A 22,848-nucleotide genomic window follows, 5' to 3' on the forward strand; every position below is an offset into this window, starting at 1 on the left:
AGGAATAATATTTTGAAAATGCCACTCATTGTTTTACTGAAAGATTTGAAAATCAATATCAATGCAGAGGAACTCTCAACCTGTTTAGCCTAGCCTAGAAAATAAACTGGAAGCAGGAGGAAACAGCTAGCTCGGAAACAGTATCCTGCCTTCCAATAAATACAAACGTGTCGCACATTATGTATGTGTGTACAAATATGAAATATTGTGGTTCAATGAGTAGTTAGTTTGCACATTGGAGCCATACCAACTGCTCAGGTTGTGCTTTCTTCTCATGAATAATTGATCCCTCTTGTAGACCTGCGTCATTCAGGAGTGACAGCATGTTCACTGATGGATTGTTATTGTTGGATTTTTCAAGTAGAGCTTGAAGTTTTCTTGTTTCTGTGTTTTTGGTAATTAACATTGCAGATGTATAAAATTAGGGGGGTGTGGTAAATTCCACTGGGAGGACATGGAAGGCAGCAGGAGGGGGCAGTAATTCTGGATTGTTGTTGACGATAAAAGTAAGGTGTGACTCTGCTTTCAGGCATCTCTCTCTCATATCCTCTTTCCTTCGAGTGAAGCAGTGTCCCGTGAAATTGGGATCTAAATTACGAGGCTGGTGTACTCTGTGTGAGGGTTTTAAAAACGTCCCGCTCTGCCGCTAAGGACATCGGCCGGACCACAACAGTCAGCAGCAGACGATCCACCGGCCTGACTTTGGTTCGAGACCAGTCCGCTGTCGATAAACAGAGAGAATGTTTCCCTTTATCGCCTCGCGGAGGATGAGTCGGTTATATCAGCTTCATCGCTGTCATCATTATCAGCTCAGGCCCATGACAGAGATGGTGACGATTTTGGAGTTAGGGTTATAAATCAGGGCTGTTTCCCCTGTTTGTCTGCCGCTTGCTCTCCTCTCCTCTCTCCTATAAAAGGTTGTCTTTATTTGAATAATAAGCCTCTTATCTCAGTGAATTACTATTCTGTTGGCCACTGCATTCTCTCTATATCACTCTGTCTCGCTCTTCCTGTCTCCTCCTCTCCACTTTTTCTTCATCATACAAAAAAAGACCCCCCTCCCCTCCTCCACACACTCTTTATCTTCTGTCCTGGCTCTGACCTCTCCTTGTCCCTCTTTCCCTCCACTGAAGAGAAAGTAGAGATATTGGATTTTTATACATAACTCAGGCCATTTTGTTTTCTTATTTTTTCCCATCATGCCCTAAAAAAGGGTTGTTGACAAAACACTCTCACTTGTATTATTGTTCCACTCAGAATAAACCAGATAAAGTAGTACTAAATGCGTTTTAAAATGTTTTTTATCAGGCCGAATGCTTTACATATCAGTCTTTGTTTTACTTTTGCTTATTTCGTTGGTCTATTATGACTTATTTTCGCAGCTTAGGCCATTGTTTGTCTTGGTTATAATAACATTGTACTCACAAGAGTCGAGTAGAGATCTCGAAATATGGTGGAATCATGTAATTCATTTAATTGATATTATATGGAGTACGGCCTACACCTGCTCTATATGTAAAGTGTCATGAGATAACTTTTGTTGTGATGTGGCGCTATATAAATAAAATTGAATTGAACTGAAATGGTCTGTAATACCTAAGCCTGACAAGGACCCTACTCTGTGTAGCAATTATAGACCCCTCTCCTTCCTTAATGCTGAGATCAAAGCGCTTGCTTGCGTCTTGGCAATCCCGTCGTGAGCCTTATTTGACTAAACTGGTTCACTGTGACCAGGCAGGTTTTATTAAGCCATGAAATTGAGTGACCCCACAGAATAAATGGTTAAAATAGACTTTTGGGGGTGATTTTTGTTGAGTATCAGATAGCCCATTAGAACTGCACCAGAAATCTATGGCTTCATAGATCTACAGTGAACATGCGTACAGATTCATCATTGTGATGGAAAATGATGGGAACCAAATATCCAGATTGAAAATTGAAGGTGTCGTGCATGCGTGTGCTCTTGTTCTGATCCTAAAACACAGATTTGGAAGCACTGACGTGTGTTTCTGGTCCTGAAGGAGCCAGTCAGTGTTGTCACAGCTTTTAAAGGACTGATATGGGTCATCAGTTACAGTATAATGTGCATGTACTGATTTCTTGATCCTCCCCAGATGGGGATATGCCCTCCCATATGTTTGAACCCGCCCAAACGTTATGCACACAAATACCATAGTGAAGGAGCCAGCGTTGCAGCTCGGGCTCAGCTGATTGGTTGAACTGCTGGTTGGATTGGCAGCACGTAGAAAAAGCCATTTGTCAGCAGTATCTGCCACTCAGGTCGAAGCCAACAAGATGTGGACAAAACTCAATTTCAGCATTAATGGAATAATACCACGGTTAATGTGCCGCCTACTGGAGCAGAACACAAGGTCAGCTCAGGGTCAAACCTTTGGAGGCTGGGTGGCAGAGCACGTGGGCACGTCGCTCCGTTCACAGTCACGGCTAATTCAGATTTCCACCATAGTGATGTTAAATTAAAAAATAATTGAATTGTCCACCGGGTCTATGGTCTTCTCCTTTCATGCATTTATTACCTGCGTTGAACTGTCAAAGACACCAGATGATGCTGTATGAACTGCTGCTTTTGTCCTTTGTTCAGATAAGTTGTTCCAGAAGATACCGGGGTAATAAAGTTTATGTCCTCTCTTTCAAGGGTTACTTCTTGCTGTTTGAGTCCATGTTGGACTCCGTCCTGTACGCTAGAGACCGCTACCTGGCTGACACTGGCTCAGGTAGGTCACATATTCTCCTCATCACAAAATGAAGGTAGTACAGAGGATTGTTATATCAGAATGTATGTGTTGGAAATAGTCAGATTTAGCTTTAGACTATGGAAAACATACTGTACTGCCTCTCACTAAAACACTAAAACGCTGTGAAAAGACTAAACTAAGGTTTAGCCCAGCATCTCCACTACCTGCTGCTGTTAAATTGATAGAGCTGATAGAGATTCAACGTCAGAGCTGCTGCCTTATATACCGCCTGCACTCCATTTGAGCGAGTTTCCCCGTCCTTGCCACTCCGTAACGAGCAGGAGGCCGGCACAATCAAATAGAGGCAGTGCCCATGAAAATCTTCGATATGATCAAATGTGGTGGATCAGCTTTTCAGCAGCGGTTTAATTTCCAGGGTAAAGGGTGTCTAACTCTAGTTTTAAAACCCAAATTTTGTATTTAGAGTTTTTCTCTGCAATGTAAATACTATTTATTCTCCACATACAGTATATATGACTGTGTTAACAACTTCAAATACTTTTTGTGTGTGTTTTATTACTCAGTAAAGGCTGTTTCCCTTGCCATTGAATAGTTGGAGTGGGGCTGTGTGATCCTGAGGTCAGATTTACTCTAAATGTCATCTGTCAGCAGGAAGAAATTGTTCATGCCAGCCCCCTGTGGTTATTACAAGCAACACATGTGGGAATGATTGGAGTGGTTTTCCTGTATTTCCCACTGGGTGTGTCAAATTGTACACATGTCAATACAAGCAGCAAACATCGCAGTACTTCTCTCAATATATACTATAATCTAAGTTGATAGAATCAAATGTTAAAGCCAGAAATATATGAGAGGAAATGGAAGATTTTGCTCTCAATTTATTTTTTACACGAATGTCTTTTGAGTTTTTTTTTTAATACGATTTGAACATGGAAAGGAGGGTTCAATACTCAGAGGTGGGCTAACAAATAGCTCAGGGAGAGCAGTTCAATCAGTGGGGAGGCTCAGCAGCTCACCTCAACCCGGCACACAGCTGTTTTAAAGACAACATGTCTCTTGTATGGCTGGCCTGGAGGATGGGTGAAGAGGTGAACTCGCAAACAGTAGTTGAGTTTGGGTTCTGTACCAATTTCCACTGTAAATATCCATAGGACATGTAAATACATTAATCTTATATCTTTCAGGTGACAACAACCCTATATTATTTACTCCTTCAAACAGTTGCCTTTCTATATCAATGTGTCTATAACTAAAGACAGAAGCAAAAGATATAAGATGGGTATTTTCAACAGGATTTGAAAGTAGTCAAAATAATGAGACTCTACATAGACAATAGGTGGACAGATGCAAAGATAGTTTTCTTTAGGCAAGTGTGTGTGTGTGTGTGTGTGTGTGTGTGTGTGTGTGTGTGTGTGTGTGTGTGTGTGTGTGTGTGTGTGTGTGTGTCAGTCAGTCAGTCAGTCAGTCTCCTGGGTTGTCCCCATCCCTGCCTCTGACCAGATTTAATGGCTTGTGCCAAATGTGACCCAACTAAGGAACCGTTCCACCACACTGCCTTTAGTGGCTCCTTGGGACATGAGGGAGAGGTCACACTCACACATATACACACACACACACACACACACACACACATTGATGGACAGCCGGAATGGCCGCACCTACAGAGACAGATCTGTTAGTGAGGGAGATTGGACAGGCGAACGTGTGACCAGAAAGTGACAGGTCAGAGGACACCGTACGGTTCGTCATGAGCCTTTAACCCTGACGCTCCCGACACGGGCCGCTCTTGCTGGATCTATTACCAGCAGCTGTTGAAGGAGTTCTAGAGTAACATTGATGCATATTTTGATTATAAAATAATAATAATAATATTGATAATAATAACATTCAGCATACGGCTGGAAGAACTATTCCAAAATCTCACAGTCACATCAATAATGATAAATGTACATTTTTGTAATACAACGGCGTACACTGTTTATTTCCCCATGTAGGCTTACTTCTGATAAACTGCAGTCTGACCAGTTAAAGATCCTGGACTTCTGGACTGGACTGTGAGCTGATTGGTTGGTTGGATATCTGGTTTCATGTCATTGGTTATTGCAGTTATTCTCTGCGAGATTATATGAAATTGAGACAATTCTTTCATTCAACATGTTAAATTTAGGTCTGTAAGAGATTCATAATCTCATGAGTTTGATGAATTCAGTTTATTTCCCATGCCTAATTCAGGGTGCATGGTGCCAGGCACTGAGAAGAGGTTTGTTGCCTGTGTCAATACTATGAGTGGAGGCTCCTCCATGTTGTTGTTTTTGTTCAGAGGTAAGCATGCCCAAGGCAGTATTTATGTGCAAATCTGCGAAGCAAGTATTCCTGCCCTTCAGCACAGCCACACTTCACTTTAACGCAATAATCAAAACAAAGGTACATACCATAACTTTTTAATTTATTGATTATTGATCCAGCAGTTGGTTGTTGTCACATTAGGTTTATCAATTTCTACTCTTAAGTTTATTTTCAGATTTTGAGTGTGTGCGCACTGCTGTGCTGAGTTGTTAGTCCGGCCCTGCAGCACTGCTGCTGTATGTGTGTTTAAGCTACATCAGTAGAGAGTTACAGCGGCTCCCTCATTCTCCCCACTACATTAACCTCCCCTTCATCCTTAAATGTGTCCCTGCATGCCTGGCACAGCGTCCAGGGAAAAGGGATCAGTTTTGTCCCATGCCCCCTCCCACACCGTCTTTCCCTCTTTCACAGCTGACCAATGAGGGAGATTGAGAGAGCAAGAGAAGAAAGTGGGGGGCGGGGGGGGCATGACAAACGGGCTGTGATCAGCGAGTCGAGAAGGACGCAGATGTCAAAGCCATGAATCTGGGGACGCCCGTGCAAACCCCCCTTCTTCCTCTTCGTCTTTCTCCCTCTCCATCCACCGCACAGCACCCCCTCCTTCGCCTGTTCGTCTCTCTGTCTCCATTTCTTTTTCTGTGTGTCTCTCAGAAGGGCCTGTCCTGATTCTGCTCAATCAGCAGCCCCCCCCCCTTCCTCTCACCTGGCCCTCATAATTACTCATTCGGTTCAGTAATCAGAGTAAAATTAAGTGACAAATCTGCTGTTTGCGTGTGTATGTGTGTGTAAATATGTGTGCACATGCATTAGGTATGGTGACACTCACAGGGTCACAAGCCGGCGTCAGCTAATAATGGGAGGCCATGAGTTGCCCATCACTGTGCTGTCAACATCCATTTGCACATTTTATGGTCCCATGTGTCGAAGGTTACGTGAGACTGAGCGCTAACACACATGCCAGGCAAAAGTTTAAAATGTGCTCATTGGAAGGCTTGAATTTTTAAACTGATAAAAAGTGTTGTAGTTTGCTTCATGGAGAACGAGGGCTGGGGCCAAGTTGGTTTCACAGCAGTTACAATGGATTCTAATTCTCTGGACGATTGTTGTATCCCCTCTTTCCCATATCTTCTTGTAAAGTACTTAATAACTTTTGGGAAGTGCTGTATAAATGAAGTTTGTTAACCCTACGTTCATAACTAGGTCACATTTTTGCAGTGACAGAAACTTTTCAAAGCACTCCTGCATCATAATCACTTTCTCTGTTATCCATAAGATGTGTTAAACAGTCATTTCGCCAAAATAAAATATGGATAAGTATAACTAACTGGAGACGAGATGCTCCTGGGATCACACCAGCCGCGACATCCGTCAACATGTTGGCGTTCGGACCCACGAGCACTCAGCAGTCATTACTAAATCATTACACGAGTACTTTACAGGTGTGTAATTGATTGGTCACTACCGTAAAGTTTCATGACTGCATCTTACATGGTTGTGAGGCTGTCGCGTTGACAAAATCTGTCCACAGACAGACATATAAACATCTGGCAAAGTACTCAAAACCGCTTCTGTGGTAGCTCTCTACAGAAGGTGTCTCCAGGATCACATTTTGCCTCAGCCTGTTCGCTTTGGGGAGTTTGCCTTGCTCTAATTTCTCACAGGAAGTTATCATGACGCCACGATCAGGTGCAGAATTTTCTTTCTGACTGTCGTGTTATGAACATCTGTAATTGGGACAGATTTTTACATTACTACTAGTAACATTGTATGTCAGAATATTAAGTTTGATATATCCTCATGAGTGAATTATAAACTCTAGTTTAGGCCCTAGGCTTGTGTGTTGGCTAATGTTACTTCACAGTAGGGATACCAGTGGCTTCAAGCATTTCAGCTCTGACTTAATCACCAAGCATATTAACCATACACAGGCATCTATTCAGATGTGAAAACCATGAAAAGACATTAAGGCTCACGTTTAATGCTCATTTTAAGACATGGATAATGTTCATTCAATAGACAGTGTTATGTAATATGAGGAGCGACAGTAATCACTGCCTATGCTCAGTCTTCAAAGCTTTGAAAAATGAAACTGCAAACACAGGTCCACAGTGACAGACTGACATCTTCCATCTTCTAAGAAAAATAGTTTTTCTGAGGCTTCAGGTTCAGTCAGCTAAAAAAAAAAAAAAGAAAATATCAGAAGCTTGTTCGACCAAAATACGGCCAGGGTTATTTTCAGCAGCAATCATTTCTCTAAGGTGATAGAGACACTGTCAACTGTGAAACCCTGTGTTTAACTGTTCTGGCCACTGGCACAAGCTTCACAACCCTCAAAATGATTAAAAATCACAGGATTTCCCAACAATTCAGAATCTATTCCACCTCAAGTAATGAATCTGTTTTTGTCATTCTTTACCACAAAGCATAGTTATCAGTGTTGCTGGTAAATATGAGAGAGATGTCAAGCGAGTGCAGGCAGAGAAACATTATTATCGATGCTTTGCAACTTTCATTAGCATGCCTACCATGCCACTATAAGGCCAAAAGTATATGGACACACCTTTACACATGCTTTTTGTCTACTCTAGCATGGCTTCAACTATGTAGCACCAGTTTGGAGAAGGCCCTTTCCTGTTCCAACATGACAAGACCGCTGTGCACAAAGCTTTGTCCATTCAGAAATGGTTCTCCCAGTTTTGTGTGGAAGAACTTAGTCTCGCATTGCCAGGCCTATCTCCGCACTTTGGAGAAAGGTCTGGCTCAACCAATCGTCGTTCTGGGATAGGGGAAGAAAAACGCTCTGCCTTGTTTGTTTTTCTTTAAACTAATCACAATCATCCTGGGTGGCACTGAGCCGGGGGACCTCACTGGACCCGTTAAAACCACAGACGATTTTCAGTGTGTAGGCTGCTAGCTCGGAGGTCGTTGATGTTGTTGTTTCACGTAGCAAAGGGGACATTGAAAACAGCAATGCGCAGATAGCGGAAGGGGAGTAGAATGACAACTGAAATAGACGCCAGAATTATCCCGGCAGCCTACGTCCGGTGAGTCAGACCAGGAGAAACTTGACTGGCCTGCAGAGAGCAGAGACCTGACCTCCAACACCTTTGGGATGAACCGGAATGGCTTATTGGCTATTTGGCTTATCGGCCAACATCAGTTTGACCTCACTGATGCTCTTGTGGCTGAACGGGAGCAGATCCCTGCAGCCACGTTCCAAACACTTTTGGAAAGCCTTTTCTGAAGGATGGAGACTGTTATATTATATTAGCATATGGGACAATGAGATCTTGAACAATCACATATAGTAATGTTCTGGTTCACTTTTTAACCATCTAGTATAAAGTATGAATGTATGAAGTCTGAAAGTAGGACAAAGTGGTCGTCAGGCCATGTTTTGTGCACATGTGATAGATACAGTCATTACAGCAGCATCATGAAATTGATGCAAAGCTCCACACCCACAAGATGTTGAGGCGTTCTCTGATTAAATTTGTTGAATGGTTTTCAAGCCATTAAATTTGTTGATATTAAGCACGTCTCAGCAGTGAGAGTAGAGGTTTATGGGACCAGAATTTGCCCACCCTTTCCTTTAGTTATGATTAATGATCTTTTGTTCAGCGCAAAACAAATCCCTGAAGGGATTCACTCATCGCTGACCAGGCAGCCTTACAATAGTTGAGCCCACTGAAACTGCATTTTGAGATGCAGTAACCTCCTCAAATGTGGACTGTGATACATTTGCTTGGTGCTCTTGTTTCTTTTGGATGTGTAATGCATTGTTAGAAGGTTAAAACAACATTCAGGTTCAATTTTAGTGCATTGTCAATAGACCTCGGTTATGCAACAGTTTATACAACAGATGGTTCAAAAACCAGCAGTTCTTGACTAAATGAAATGAAAAATCAGCATTCTGATAGGACTTTTAAACTTTGACCGCCTCCTAGTCGATGCTGCAACTGGTCTGTTGTTCACAGATGGCTGATATAGTTTTTTTTGGGGGGGGCTTGTCAAGGCTTGAGACTGACCTGTAATGATACTGTTGTACTTATTATTTACGTATGTTATGATCAGTCCTTGACTCCCTTTGCTCCTCTCTTTCCACCACAGTCTATCCAGACCTATGTAACATCAGCTTGGCAGCAGTTGGAGACACACAGAAGCACCAAGACCGCATTGCATTCTGGGATGACGTTTATGGCTTCAATATGGCATGCATGAAGAAGGCTGTGGTGCCTGAGGCTGTGGTGGAGGTGGTGAAAGCAGACACACTCATTTCTGAGCCTACAGTCATACAGGTAAACATGCTTATAGATTATGTACTGCCGCATTCAGCCTGCCAGGTCCAATAATAACACTGATATTTGAATCTGTAAGTCGACAATTTGTTTTACCGATATTCAGTATATTCAGTTCTAAAATAACAACATATGCAATAGAGTGACTTGTCTCTATAATTCAACATATTACTGGTTGTTTAAGCTAGCTGTAATGTGACAGATGTGAATGTACAGTATGACATGAAGCACTAGACATATTGTGTTTTCTGTATTTGTATGAAATTGAAGAAGAGAAAAAAATGATTTAACTTGCATAAGCTAATCCCGTAAATCAGGCTGATGTGGTTTGGATTCATCTCGCCCTGTAATGAACTGTTCTGTTCTTATTTTCTGGTAAGAGCATTTATGTTGATTGAACATTGGTTCCCATCCTGGGGGTCGGGACCCTACAAGGGGTCACAAATTAATTTATGGGGTCAAGATGATTACTGGGGTAGGAAAGAAGAAAAAACAAAACTCTACATGAGGCTTTTCTCTAATCTTTGATTCTTGTGAAATACTGTGTAGTGTTACATCTTCAGGCCTCTAAAAATGATTAAAATATCAAACAACTTGATGAGGTTAATTAAACTGCTTTCAAATAATAGACATGCAACCTGTACCGAGGGATCTGTCCTTCCTTTAAAGGGGGACTTTGACAGTCCATGATGCACCTGGGTTTGCTTAGCACTTGTCGCTCAAAGACAAAATACAGATGACATCAGCCAGTGTGATCAACAATATATAAAGAACAAGTATCAAATGTTTCTGCCAAAAGTTGCCCCGACACTAAACCTTTAGTGCAGACGCTTCAGTTTATCTGTGGATGACACAAACTAACCAATGTCTGATATTTAACACCTGTATCGGCAAACCAATATGTCAGTCTGATCTGAATGTGCAAGGATCTTGGAGGGTACAAACAGGAGAAATAGAGTTTGCGGGGCCAAAACTGTTAGGCTATAGACAGAGAATGCAATGAGTTAGCTGTGGAGAGAGAGATACACTGAAAGTGTAGGTGTGTGTGTGTGTGGCAGTGCTGTAGAGCTGGGTGATTGATCTGTCTAATCCTTGTTTAAGTTCCTCTTTAGGAAACTTCATTACTCTCAGCCCCCTGTGGATAGAGCGGTTTTCACTGGGCTGATGGGAGAGCACACACACATTTCACACAGAGATAAAACAAACACACACAGTCCAACATCTAAGAGCACAGATACCTCTCCTGAATCTGCCTGTGTAGGAACGCTCTTACCTCTTGTCTCATACCATCGTGTGTTTCTTCGCTGGTCGGCCTGTTTGTAAAGTAGCATGTCCTCCACCCATCTGTGGATGTGATGAATGAGGGGAGAACTTGATATAATGGAATTTGAATCCTCTAATCGATAGTTTCTCCCCTCCAGTGACAAATAGACAGCCCCTCTGCCCAAATTACATGGACTCTCATCTATTGCCTCCCGTTGATACGATCCAATAACATTCCATTAAGGCTGGCTGCTATTCCGTAAAATTGAGAGCCCTTTCATGGAATTATAAATTCCTGCAAAACAGATGAGTTTTTTTTCTCTCAGTGAGAACAGATAGGAATGTTCGACTTGAGGAATGTTTAACTTGCAACCATTTGATGCTGCTTTAAACCTGCCTTATATAATGTGTTTCGTGTTCGGAGTCGTAATTTTAACAGTTTAGAAAGTGATTTTGCTGTGGAGTGTGTTGCTGTAAATGGTCCCTTAAAGGCACAAGCTGTGATCCACATGTAAACCTGCCAGGGATGATACATATTTATAGTGTCAAAGCGGTTGTGCTGATGTCCGTGGGTTTTTTTTCATCTGTAAGTAATACTCATCAATGCTATATGTATTCTGTACCAGAAGGAAGTTTCATTTGGGTTAGTTCTATAGCAGTTGCTGCTTAATGGACATCATTACATCAACCATTTTGTCAGATTTGTGACCAAGCAAATATTGTCAATCATCTTTCATCTACTCCCCAAATGCCCTTGTTGGAGCATTATCTTTACTCTTTTTATTACAGCTGCAGGTGATTTAGTAGAATTTAGTTTTTCTATGACCGGCTTGCTGCTAACAAAGCTAGTCACATAGCATAGTTGTGCATCACGTGATGTGTGTTTTTCTTTTACTTTCAACAGACGTTTGACTGTAACAGAGTGTGTCTGTCTGAGTTGGAGTTTGCATCAGATTTCAGCTTGAAGATAACAAACACCACCGACTGTACGGTAAGTATCCACTTGCCCACTGAGACATCCACAAACGTTTGTAGAGTTGAGAAAGTTTTAGCCTTAAAAATGTTAAAATTAATTTTTTATGTTGCTGACATGTCAAATGCAAAAGCAAATTTATTTAGAAGAAAAACCTGTTAGTGTTTCTAACGCGTACAAGATCATTTATGTCGTCCCTTTTTTTTTGTGAGTGTTGAATATGTAGGGGTATTCAAAATTGACCTGAAACAAAAGTTTGCACATCCGCTGTTACCACCTGTAATTTATCAGAGGTATTGTGTGAAAGGAACGAGGCAGTAGAAACAGCAGAGACATCAGTCAGCTCATGTTGATGGATCATGTTTCTGTATTTAAGAGGATATCTGTCAGTCGGATATTTAATAGAGTTTCAAATCGAACCAAAGCAACGTGACTTTGAATTGCATGTCGTACAACATAGTGAATGTTCATAGCCTGCTTGCCCTGTCATTCTCTCAAATGCCAAAACACACTCACACAATCACAACCCACAACCCACCTCTCACGCTGCGGTGTGAAGCCATGTTCCAGTTTCCTGTCCTGGTCATATATCCACTGGACTACAGTTGAACTCTATAAGACATTCCTCATGTTTCAGCCTTGTCCACTTGCACATACTTGTCTCACATGTCAACATACTGGAAATTGAATAACTTTGTGACCTCACCAGACGAATAAGTAGCCATGATATTTTTATGTATATAGTTTATTATCACAAAAGTCTCCTGTTTCTCTTGAGCACTGTTGAAGCAGTTTCTGTTGATCCTGTGGGTTATGGAGAGTAACCAGGACATTGTTTCTGGGAATGTAATTGGAAGTCAGTCAAACCGAAATTATCTGCCTGGCTTGATATGACTATGGGTAAGTGATGCCTTTTTTTTGGTTTGTTTGTTTTTTTTTTGGGTGGAATATAGTTCTGTGTCTGGGTTTTTCAGAGGCATTATGCAGATGTTCTGTAGTGCTGTTGAACTGAAAAAACTACACATGGGGCCTACAGCTGACCTTGGCCTACTTTGTGTTCATCCTACATGATTGTGGCGCTGGTAGTGTTTGCTGTTTGTAAAGACACCATATAGGAAATTGAAAACCGGCTCAGTCATTTTCTCATGTTCTCTAATGCGAGACAGATTTGTATTTTATAGTAGCAGAGCCATTTTCACTGCCACATGATTGCAGTGTATATGATGAATGAATCATATGACCTGATAATGTACAACATATCCATCTTGTGTGGTGCTCCAGCAGCCAAATTGATTACATTTTCACTTGAAACAACACCCCTACCACATGTATGGATCTCTGTCCAAAATCAAACCCTATTGGACCAGTTGACTCATTTATTTTCATCACATAAAATAAATGCGTTTAATTAACCCCTTTTTAAATTATGAGTGCTATGTAAGACATTACATGACTCATCTGAACCTTTGAGTTGTGCTGTGTAGGTCAGCTTGACCAACAACTGTAACACAAAAGTGTGTGTGTCCTCAGTGAGGGTCAGCTACAGGCACCAAAGCATAGAGAATGGTTTATGAGTCTATTTGGTGAGGTGCTGGCAGCCGCCATCAACCCCCCAGCCATCCCCACCCACCTCCGCTGAACTTCCTCTCGTGTCAGAGCCACATTTCTCTCGGTGGTACCAGCAGCGACCTGCCGACTACAGAACAGCCTCACTACTGCAGGCTCTGACGCTCTGCACTGTGAGAAGTGATCGGTCTGTAAAAAAGCCCATTGTGTTGGAGCGGCTTTGTGTTGTGCTGCAGTGTTACTGCACTGTCTGGGGTATTGGTTTAATGGATAATCAATAGATGGTTATTATCTGCCCTGTGCTCTCTGGGTAAGGCCTGTGAATTTAATGGGATTTGTAAACATCCTCTCATTTTTCCTGTCTTTTCTGCTCTGTAATTGAAAACATCCAGTTTCTATTTCTAGGATGTAATTCCAGTCATGTTAGGGGTCCGCTGCAGCAAAACAGATGATGGGATCATATGGTACAGAGATGTAATTTTCCCCTTTTTGTTTTTTTTTTTTAAGGCTTGTAGGTGCTCAACTACTTTTTCCCTGCTTTCTTCCTGCTATTTCACGCTTCTGATCATCCTCAGTTGGAGTGCTGATATGCGAAACCATAGCCAGTATGTGTCTTTGTATCTCATGTATAGGATTTATTATGCTGTCATGCTACCAGTCCCGTTTTATCCAGGTGTTTCTGGCTTCTGTAATGCAGGTATGCTGTGTAGAAGGTAACACTTGTACACATTGTAGATACTCGCCTCCTGCATCCAGCCTGCTTGTCCCAGGATTTACAGATGGATTATTGACCTGCAGGAGTCGGGTGATGTTACCATAAAGATACTGATCTGTAGTCAGTATTGGCTGCAACTCCTCAGTAGTAGTTAAGGTTAGGATGTGTGAAGGGTAAACCGCTCCTGGACCAGTGCTCGGGGATCGGTGAGGGAGAGCTGCTGCGCCTCCTGTCCTGTGATGGAGCGCCTGCTTTTGTTCTCCTGTCGACAGTCCATTCATCAGCTGAGCCTGCCTAACCTTGCATTAAATGAACAGCACAACCCCTGCGTCTGTGCCGTTCACGCACAAGACAAATCCTCTCACTCGTGCTATTTTTTTTATTTTTTTATCACTCCTTTCCTTGCCTCCCTTTTACGTCTCACATGCTTTGTGCCGTGCACACATCGTGTCCGCCTTTGCAAAACGTGAATCCATGTACAGGATATATATGTGCTGAAAGTTTTATTAAAACCCCAGATCAGAAATTCTCTCAGGGCATCTATATCGTTTCTTTTTTTTTTCGTTTTAGCCTCCACACTTACATGATCCATTTACCTGAACTGTAGAACAGGTAGCTAAAATGCCTCATCCCCTCCTAAAGGCTGGAGATGATGTATGCTGATGGTGTGGCAGGAGAGAATAAGTTTCTGTCTGTAATTAATTTTAACACTGCTGTCTCACTGCTGCTGATGTAGCTACTGTAGCGCTTCAGAGAAAAATGTCTCTGCAATCCATCTCTAACCTGCTCTCCATCAAATTTAAATTGTGTGTGGGGGGTGGGGGGGGGTGGCCTTCTGGACTGACGGGGCAGGCACTCGTCAACTTCAAGGACGATTTTCAGCACATTAAGAAGGGATTTGTTAATGGAAAGATCCACTCTTTAACTCTTAACAGTGTATCAGTACATAGCATTCAGAGTTGGGCTATGAGCTGACTGTCAACGATTGTTCAGCGTACCGATTCATGTCATCATCCTAGGTAAGGGGGAAGTGCACTGATTTTATACATCAAATCCTGTTTACAGGTCTTGGGGAGTACTACTGCGTATGCACTTTTATTTGCTGGATTATGTTTAATGGTGGTGCAGATTTGTTTTAAATTAGTTTTTCCTTTGTAAAGCATTGGCTGCATGAATAAAAAGAACAAGGTGTAAAAAGCCTTTTGTGGCCTCAGAAAGAGGTGCGTTGTCTCAAGTAATGACACTTGAAGCTGAAGACTACGAGTTTAAAACTGAAAAAAATCTGGGGGTTGTGGAGTAAGACAGAAGTGAGCTTACCACACGTCTGTAGCCCGTCCTCATCTCGACTCGAGGCTACACTAGCTGCTACTAGCATAGCACAGCCGAATCCTCCACTTTTGCACTATGGGTAATATAGGCGCCAGGTTTTGACAAGGAAGAAGAATGCGTGAAATAAAAAAGATGAAATCTCTGATTCTGCTCCATCGATCTTGATCCCTTTTTTTTTTTTTTTAAACTCTCCATTGTGAGTCTGACAATGTTATAGAAGCGCTCGCAATGCTGAATCCGTGGAATTGTCTTTTAATTGTCAAGTCCACCTTTTCAAATTTCTGACTGCTTTGGTTCAGCTTCATCAGGTAAAGGTCCATAAAAGAAGTGAAGATGTTGTGTTGTGTGGCGCAAGGTTGGCAAAGTGGTGGTGTCCACCACACCAGAGATCTGGGTTCCACCTTGTAACACAACCAAGGTACGTTAAACCCCAGAGACCTGGGCCTTTGAATTTGGAGGATTTGAAGATTTATATATAATATATAGTTTTTTTTTAAGGAGCCAGCATCTAGTGGCAACCAGATGAACTGCAGCTTAAGAGACTTCAGTATTTGTGCCAATTTTTAGTCACACACAGAGAAATCCATCACAGAAGAGACATAGACCAGTGTCTACACACAGAGCAGCAGCCACAAGATGTGTTTCTTTTGAACAAAGGATGACATTTTTCTCAACTAGAAAAACTCTCTCCACTCTCTCTTTTTCACCCTCACATCCGTTTCAGGCACACTGAAGGTTGTGTAAAGGCCTGGTTAAAAATATGGGCAATCACTAAGAGGGATAGTGGTTACATTTCCATAACTTCCTCAAAGGTGCCCCCCTGTAATGCGCTGCATTATTGATAGGTTTCCCAAATTTCAACAACAGAGGGGAGTCAGAAGTTATTGTGGCCAATAGTCATAAAATGAGAAAATTAAATATCCCTCTTATATTATGTATATGTTAAAACCACACATATTTTTTGTATTTATATTTAGTTTTCCTGTCTCTCCTCTGAACGTGAACGAAGCTCAGTGACGCAACAGTTTTGCACAACGTGAATCTGGACCTTCTCTAACTGTAACAGTGCAGCTGTTGGTGTGAGAGGCATCACGAGTGCAGAACGCCGTCTTTGTGCTCCACCTCTCTGGAGTGGCAGCAGTCTCCACCCGGAGAGGCTGAGAGGAGAGATGGAGGAGGTGTGGGGTGTGTGTGTGTGTGTGTGTGTGTGTGTGTGTGTGTGTGTGTGTGTGTGTGTGTGTGTGGGGGGGGTATTCACACCAACCCGCCGGTGAGGTGGTCGCGCTTGAGGCCTCCACGCCTGGATAAACCCCATCAAAAGCGCATTAGCCCTCTCTTCTCCCGCCCCCTCCCTCCCTCCCCCTTCAGTGCCCCTCCCTTTCCCTCCCCTTAAACCCCCCCTCCCAACGTCCCCCCACCGTCATATAATAGTATCTGGCCTGGCCACGCAGCTCGCTGACACACAGCCGGGCGAAAGGGGAGCGATGATGAATTGCTCCCTGTTGGTGTTATCCATGATGATAATTATTAATTTTCCCCCCGCTCTTCCCGGAGAATGGGGGCCGGAGAGCTGCAGTGTTGCGGAGCCTCCTCCGTGGGCCGTCAGGGAGCCCACTGTCATCACTTATCGCAGACAGAGCCGGGGCCCAAGGCTAAACGCTGATGAAAATGAAAAGCGCTCATTCTGATTCGTCCTGTTTTTGGTGTGTGCGTATGTGTCTCCATGTTTTAACTTCGGCCCTTCTTTTCCTCGTCCTTTCCTCTGCCTCCGTCTGTCTCTCTTGCATCCGCAACCATCCCTTCCTTCTTCCCCATGCGTAAATTTAAGGCTTCAGATTCTAAATTTAAGCACAAGATGACAATCAAGACTGCAATCATTAATATTTTTAATATTAACATTACATCAAATGACAAATGAAAGGGGGATGCTCATAGTGCTGAAATTAGAGAATGAGAAAGCTCTGCTTCTCTTTTGGAGATTTTTTAGCTCATTGTTTTGCACATTTTCTGTTTTGTTCAGCATTTCCAGCAAACAAGCTCTGATAAGCCACTGTACACTACCTGCTTAGCACCAAACAGCTGATGTTAGCTAACATGTTAGCCAAAACAGCCTTATAAGCTGTGATATGTTAAAGGTTGTGTGTCTATCAGCTTTCTGCCCCCTCGTGACCAAAAATCATTTAATGCTGCTTTAAGAATATTTAGCGCCTGCCCCTACGATAATTATGCATCAATGTGAGAGATGGAGCCAGAGAGTCAGGAACAAAATACAGCAGTGCATACTTCTTTTCAAGGTGTTTTAATTCTTGTCAAGTAAAGATAGCTTCAGATGAACAGAAACAGAAACTCTTTTTGCTGTTGAACACAGTTTCCAGTCCCCATCTGGAAGTTTGAATCTTTGCTAAACCGTTTTATTGGGCATCGTAAATGCTGTCATTAAGTCCTTTCAAAGGGCCCCAAGAAGTTTGGTACAGTCCATATCTGGAGTGTGAGTCATCAAGGTCTTTATTGCGTAAATTAACACTTCCGCATCTTTTGTGTTTTATGCATGAGGCAGTTACAGTACATTCCTTTTTTTTTTTCTTTCAAATGGGATTTTAATGGGGCAGCGAGGCACCGAGCTTCTCCGCTGGTTTTGTATTTCTAAGTTTCACTCTGTGGCCTAAATTTTAATCGCCCGTCTCGCTGCAGTGTGAAAGTTGCACAACGCAGAAGTGACAATCAATCTCGCTTACGAGGCGTTGTCATCAGCGAGGCGCGATGAGGATGATCTCTGCCTCTCCGGCTGAGAGAGGTGAATCCGCTCTGCCTGACGAGTAATTACGGCTAATTTCCTAATTACCTCAGCACCGAGTGTCTCTGTAGCGTTCATTAAAAGCCATAATTGCATTGGGTTGACATGCTCTTTTATCCACTTTGGGTTATTTTCTGGCGGTTTAGCTGTGAGCTAGTGGTGCCGCCCCTGCCTGTCTGACTTGATAAAGGTTGATTGAAGCCTTGTTGCGGGGAGTGTGTCTAACACAGCTTCTGACGGCATCATGGTTATCAAGTCTGCATGTGTGTATCTTTGTGTGCGCTATATGAAAAAAGTGTCTCTCTATGCCAGTTTTACTTGCAAAAATGGTTTCAATACAATTTGGGAGACTTTTACAGACGCTGTGAACAGATGGTGCTGTATTTTGCTTCTCCAAGTGATAGAAACCAATAAAAAACGAAGCCTTTTCCATTATGTTACAGCCACTCTCCTTTCAACTTTATCTATGTCTTCCTCCTGTCTGTCTTCCTGTCTTTACCTCTCTCTCTCCTTCTGTCCCTCTGTTTTCCTCTTTCCCTCTCTTGCATTGATTCGGCTCTTCTTTGTCTTAGAGAGCTGGCCTCCAAGTTGTCAGCTGCGTCAGGATTAAAAGCTATTAGTTCTGCTTCATTGCCACTACAAGTGCGCGCCTGAGATTGATAGAGTGCATCTCTTCCTCCAGTGGGGGGAGAAATGGGAGGAAAACAAGCCTTGGGGGTGGTTTTTACCTCACATATCTGACAACGGTCACCTACAGGCACTCTGGCCCTGGACTTTCCCTCAGTTTGTTTTAGAATTGTGAATTGGTTTTCACTCTGTTGTGTTTATAGCTCTGTAAATCCTTACCAGCAGACAGCATATTTTAAAAGAAAGACTACTAGACTGCTCATAGATTTCCATGCAGCTTTTTTTAAGTGAATTGAAAACCCAATCTGAAGGAAAAGAAGTTTGTCATTTCTGGTCACATCTGAGACCTAAAAAAAAGCCTTAATGAAGCTTTAGACTGGCTTGTTTATTCTTCTTTGGTCTTATCAGCATAATAATGGATTCCCTGAGAGCAGAGATTTGTCGGTTGTCTAATTTCCTTTCCCCTGGTGGGCATTATTCAGATGAACACACATTCATATTCAGTTGGACCAAAACCACATTAGTGTTTATTTTTCTTAAGCGATTCCTCCTCTGTGCTGAGTGTTTTCACATTGCTGCAACACTGTCACCAAAATAGCCACCTTTGCTAATTTCATGTGCCAAGCTGGATTTCTTTTTTTATTGTCAGCAAAATTGCCTCCATGTTGTTGGCGGCTGCCTCGTAATTTATTTCTTTTGTCCAGTGACAAGTCTCCCAGATGAGGTGAGAGGGGGCACATGGGAGCTGTTGTTGACTCAGCCTCAACGACAAACCAAGTTGGGTTTGAGAGGAAGGAAATACAGTTCTCACATGAGTCAAATCGATACCCACTTCATCTTTATCTAACAGGGTGGCCAATACAGTTCTCCAGACCATACACCCACACACACACACACATAGAACAATGACCGGTAAACATGGCAAGCAAAATAATCTGAATTGTGAATACTGTAAAGATAACTGTAAATATTTGAGCAGTAAATTTTGTTCCCAGTTTGTTTTTACTGCCTTATTCCTGAACACAGCAGCTCATTTAACCTATTTTGCTCATTAAAACCCTGAGACTTGTTCTGCCTCCTGCCTCTCTCTCTCAGCTCTGCATGTCAGAGTTGCAGTGTAGTCAAACAAATCCAGGGGTTTATTGTACTGTCACATTCTAACACACCCCTCATATTTCATTGCAGGCAATTGTCGGCTACTTTGACATTTTCTTTGACAAAGGCTGCAGCAACAAGGTAAGCAGCGGCGGCAACAGCCAAGCCATTTAACGGAAACTCAATTATGTTCACGCTTTAGCGTGTTCCTCCTCCCTGAGGCGTTCGCTGGCAATCGACGGGCGTCCTAGCCGACTGCTGATATAAGCACTTAACCAGCAGAGCCGGCCAGTTGGAACAGCCGACGCCAAGCTCTGTGAGCAACATAGACATGCCTTTTGATTGCACTTCCTATTGTACCTGAGACTCAAACTGCATGCCATGGATGGTCCAGTAAATTTCCATCTCCATGGGGGCTAAGGCTGGAACAATGTAACATGGGATTATCTGTTTGCTTCATAAATACAGTGCATAATACAAATTCAAATTAAGGCTCATTGCTTTTTATAGATGTTCAGATTTTTTTAAATTAAAGTAGTAAATTGGTTTAAAACTGATTTATAAACAGATCTTATCTTCCTAAGCGTCCAAAAGTTTAGTTTTTGCAAATTGCTACTACATGACAAGGTGCTCTTAGCTCTGTAGAGAGAATTAACACCACTGATTTGTAATAAATTTGCTCTTTTTTTTTTCTTTCACGTCTTGTCACGCCAGGTGATGTTCTCCACGGGTCCTCAGGTCACAAAGACACACTGGAAACAGACCGTCTTCCTACTGGAGAGGCCTGTCTCTGTCCAAGCAGGTCAGTGACCACACAGACCTTCACACGGCAAGGAAACACTGGACAAACACGGTTTCATGTTTCCTTTAGGTTTGCGTTGTATGTGTTTACTTTCTGTCGTGATTTTATTTTCCTCTTGTGGACCTCGGCGGTGCGTCATAGTGAGCTGCAGCAGGTAATCTGTCTGTGGTGGAGATGTAGTCAGGCTGGTTGACACCCGTTATCTGTCACCCACAGAGACAGTGAGGGATCAAAACAAATCACGTTCAGCCATCTGAGACAGCATGTAAAACTTCATCTGATAGCCAGTCGCAGGCCTCTGAATCATGACAGGTTACAAGAGGAGCATTTTGTAACTGACCAGTGAAATATTTATAGAATCACTGTATCAGCAGATTAGAGTCGTATTAAATGGGGCTTGCTTGCTGTGAGTAATAGCTGTATGGATGTTCTCTATAATGCAGGTTCAAACTATATTTTTTGTCGTCGTGATTAACTCAGACAGCCAATTTGACGTGGGTCCGTCGTGGTGAATATCAGGGCTTTTACACTTGTAGGATACTTTCACACTACACACTGTCACATGACTGCCAGCAGCTACCAAACTCCCATACAAACAAGTATGCTCTAAAGCTGTGTCATATAGATATACATACATACATACATACTTATACTGTATCTGTTAAGGTACAGTATGTAAAATCACCAGTTAAGTTCTCTTATTGATGTCCAACACATTGGACTTCATGTTAAAGGAAAGGAAATTGCACACTTTTTCTCTTACCAATGAAAAGTTAGTTCCATCATTAGCAATAAAAAGCACCTTTTCTCAATTAAATGCACTGACGTGTTTTGCTGCCACGGACCTACTTGGTCTGGTATGACCACTAGCTTTATTTTAGCAAACTTTAGATAAATGCAACCGTGTAATTGACAGTAGTCTTTTCAACATGTGCTACTGTTACATCATGTCACATCAGCATCTTATCCTGCCTTTTCTCCTTTGAGATGTTTTCATCTCAGAAAGGCGACACTTCCTGTTGAAGAACTTTGAGGTTTCAGGATCTCAAGTTTGCTTCATCTGTTAAACCACTGTGTTGCTACTCGTACTCATCGACACAGTTCTTCTTCTGTTTATTCCAAAGAAAATGGAGACATAAATGCACTGCATCATGTGTGCCAGAGCATTTATCCCAGGAAGGACCTTTCTGAGCCTGGATGGTTTAGATAAGTAAGTTGAGGCTGTAATGAACTAAATACAGGACGAATCTCTATTGTTAGTGGTACTGGTGTTATGAACCTGTGATCATGGCAAAAAATGTTAATCATTACTTTGCTGTGTTCCCTACACACTCAGTCATTGTGTTTGTTGTTTGAACAATCCTGTGTTTATTACTGCTGTAAGCTCTGACCCTCTGTGCGCTTTATCATAATGGGAATCGCGGATGTGTCTGTTGATGTGAGGATGGATGAGCCTCGGGGGCCGACTGTCCGCTTGCTGACCAGATATTAGATGGACTCTACTGTAATAAATGACCTGCGGAGAGAAGGAGCTGCTAAATGTCAGGGAGCCCTTAGCCACGCTCAGTCCCTGCCGGCGGCAGCCAGGACGATAAGAACGTCAAAACCTCTGACGCTGCTTAAACGCTATCGCAGGCTTCGTGCTCTGCTGGGTCAGATAAACACAGCTGGATCTGAGAGCTGAGGACGGCAGTATGCTAACACAGTACAGAAGTGGGAAACTGCCCAACTACCCATTTGGTTCGACTATCTGGTGCAGAATATCGGCCTCTGATAAATGCTCATAAATGCTCCCAAGAAGATGAACCCTTTTCATTTTGGACACTCCCAAAGCTCCACCTCAAGGCCAACGTGTCAAAGGTTCAAATCCTCCGCCTTTTAATGTGTGCAATATAATAAACACAGCTGCCTCTGGGGACATATAATAAAGATTCTTCCATTTCATACTGTGACTGATGCAGATGCAAGTCTGTTGAAGTGTATCAAATGCTGTCTTACAAAATTGTTAATACAACACATAAAATTGACAACAGTTTTTCCTTTCTCTCCCTCACACACACACACACACACACACACACACACACACACACACACACACTTTCTCTCTCTGTCTTTTTTAACCTTGTGCCTGATTTTACAGTCAGCAGAGCGTCTGGGCTCTTGGGGTTACTCGCCGGCATAGTGACATGTTACAGCATTAGCCACACACATACACACACACACACACATATATATATATATATATATATAAACACACACATATTCACATCCTGAGCTCAGAACCAGCCAGTTTTGGTCCAGCTGAGTCTCGCTTAAACACGTC

The 22,848-nt window shown here is 42.5% G+C and overlaps 1 protein-coding gene across 3 annotated transcripts in view; it reads left to right on the forward strand.

Moving 5' to 3' along the window:
• The window catches only part of LOC139282589 (protein arginine N-methyltransferase 3-like), a 48,037-nt gene that overhangs the window by 20,373 nt on the left and 4,816 nt on the right, over positions 1–22,848 (forward strand). For all 3 annotated transcript variants that reach the window (XM_070902376.1, XM_070902393.1, XM_070902384.1), the window contains exons 11-15: positions 2,657–2,735; positions 9,174–9,361; positions 11,529–11,615; positions 19,814–19,864; positions 20,438–20,525. In XM_070902376.1, coding sequence (XP_070758477.1) covers positions 2,657–2,735; positions 9,174–9,361; positions 11,529–11,615; positions 19,814–19,864; positions 20,438–20,525 — 493 coding nt within the window. The remainder of the gene's footprint in view (positions 1–2,656; positions 2,736–9,173; positions 9,362–11,528; positions 11,616–19,813; positions 19,865–20,437; positions 20,526–22,848) is intronic.

The sequence above is a fragment of the Enoplosus armatus genome, chromosome 1 (genome assembly GCF_043641665.1).
Source record: "Enoplosus armatus isolate fEnoArm2 chromosome 1, fEnoArm2.hap1, whole genome shotgun sequence".
In the NCBI taxonomy this organism is placed as follows: domain Eukaryota; kingdom Metazoa; phylum Chordata; class Actinopteri; order Centrarchiformes; family Enoplosidae; genus Enoplosus; species Enoplosus armatus.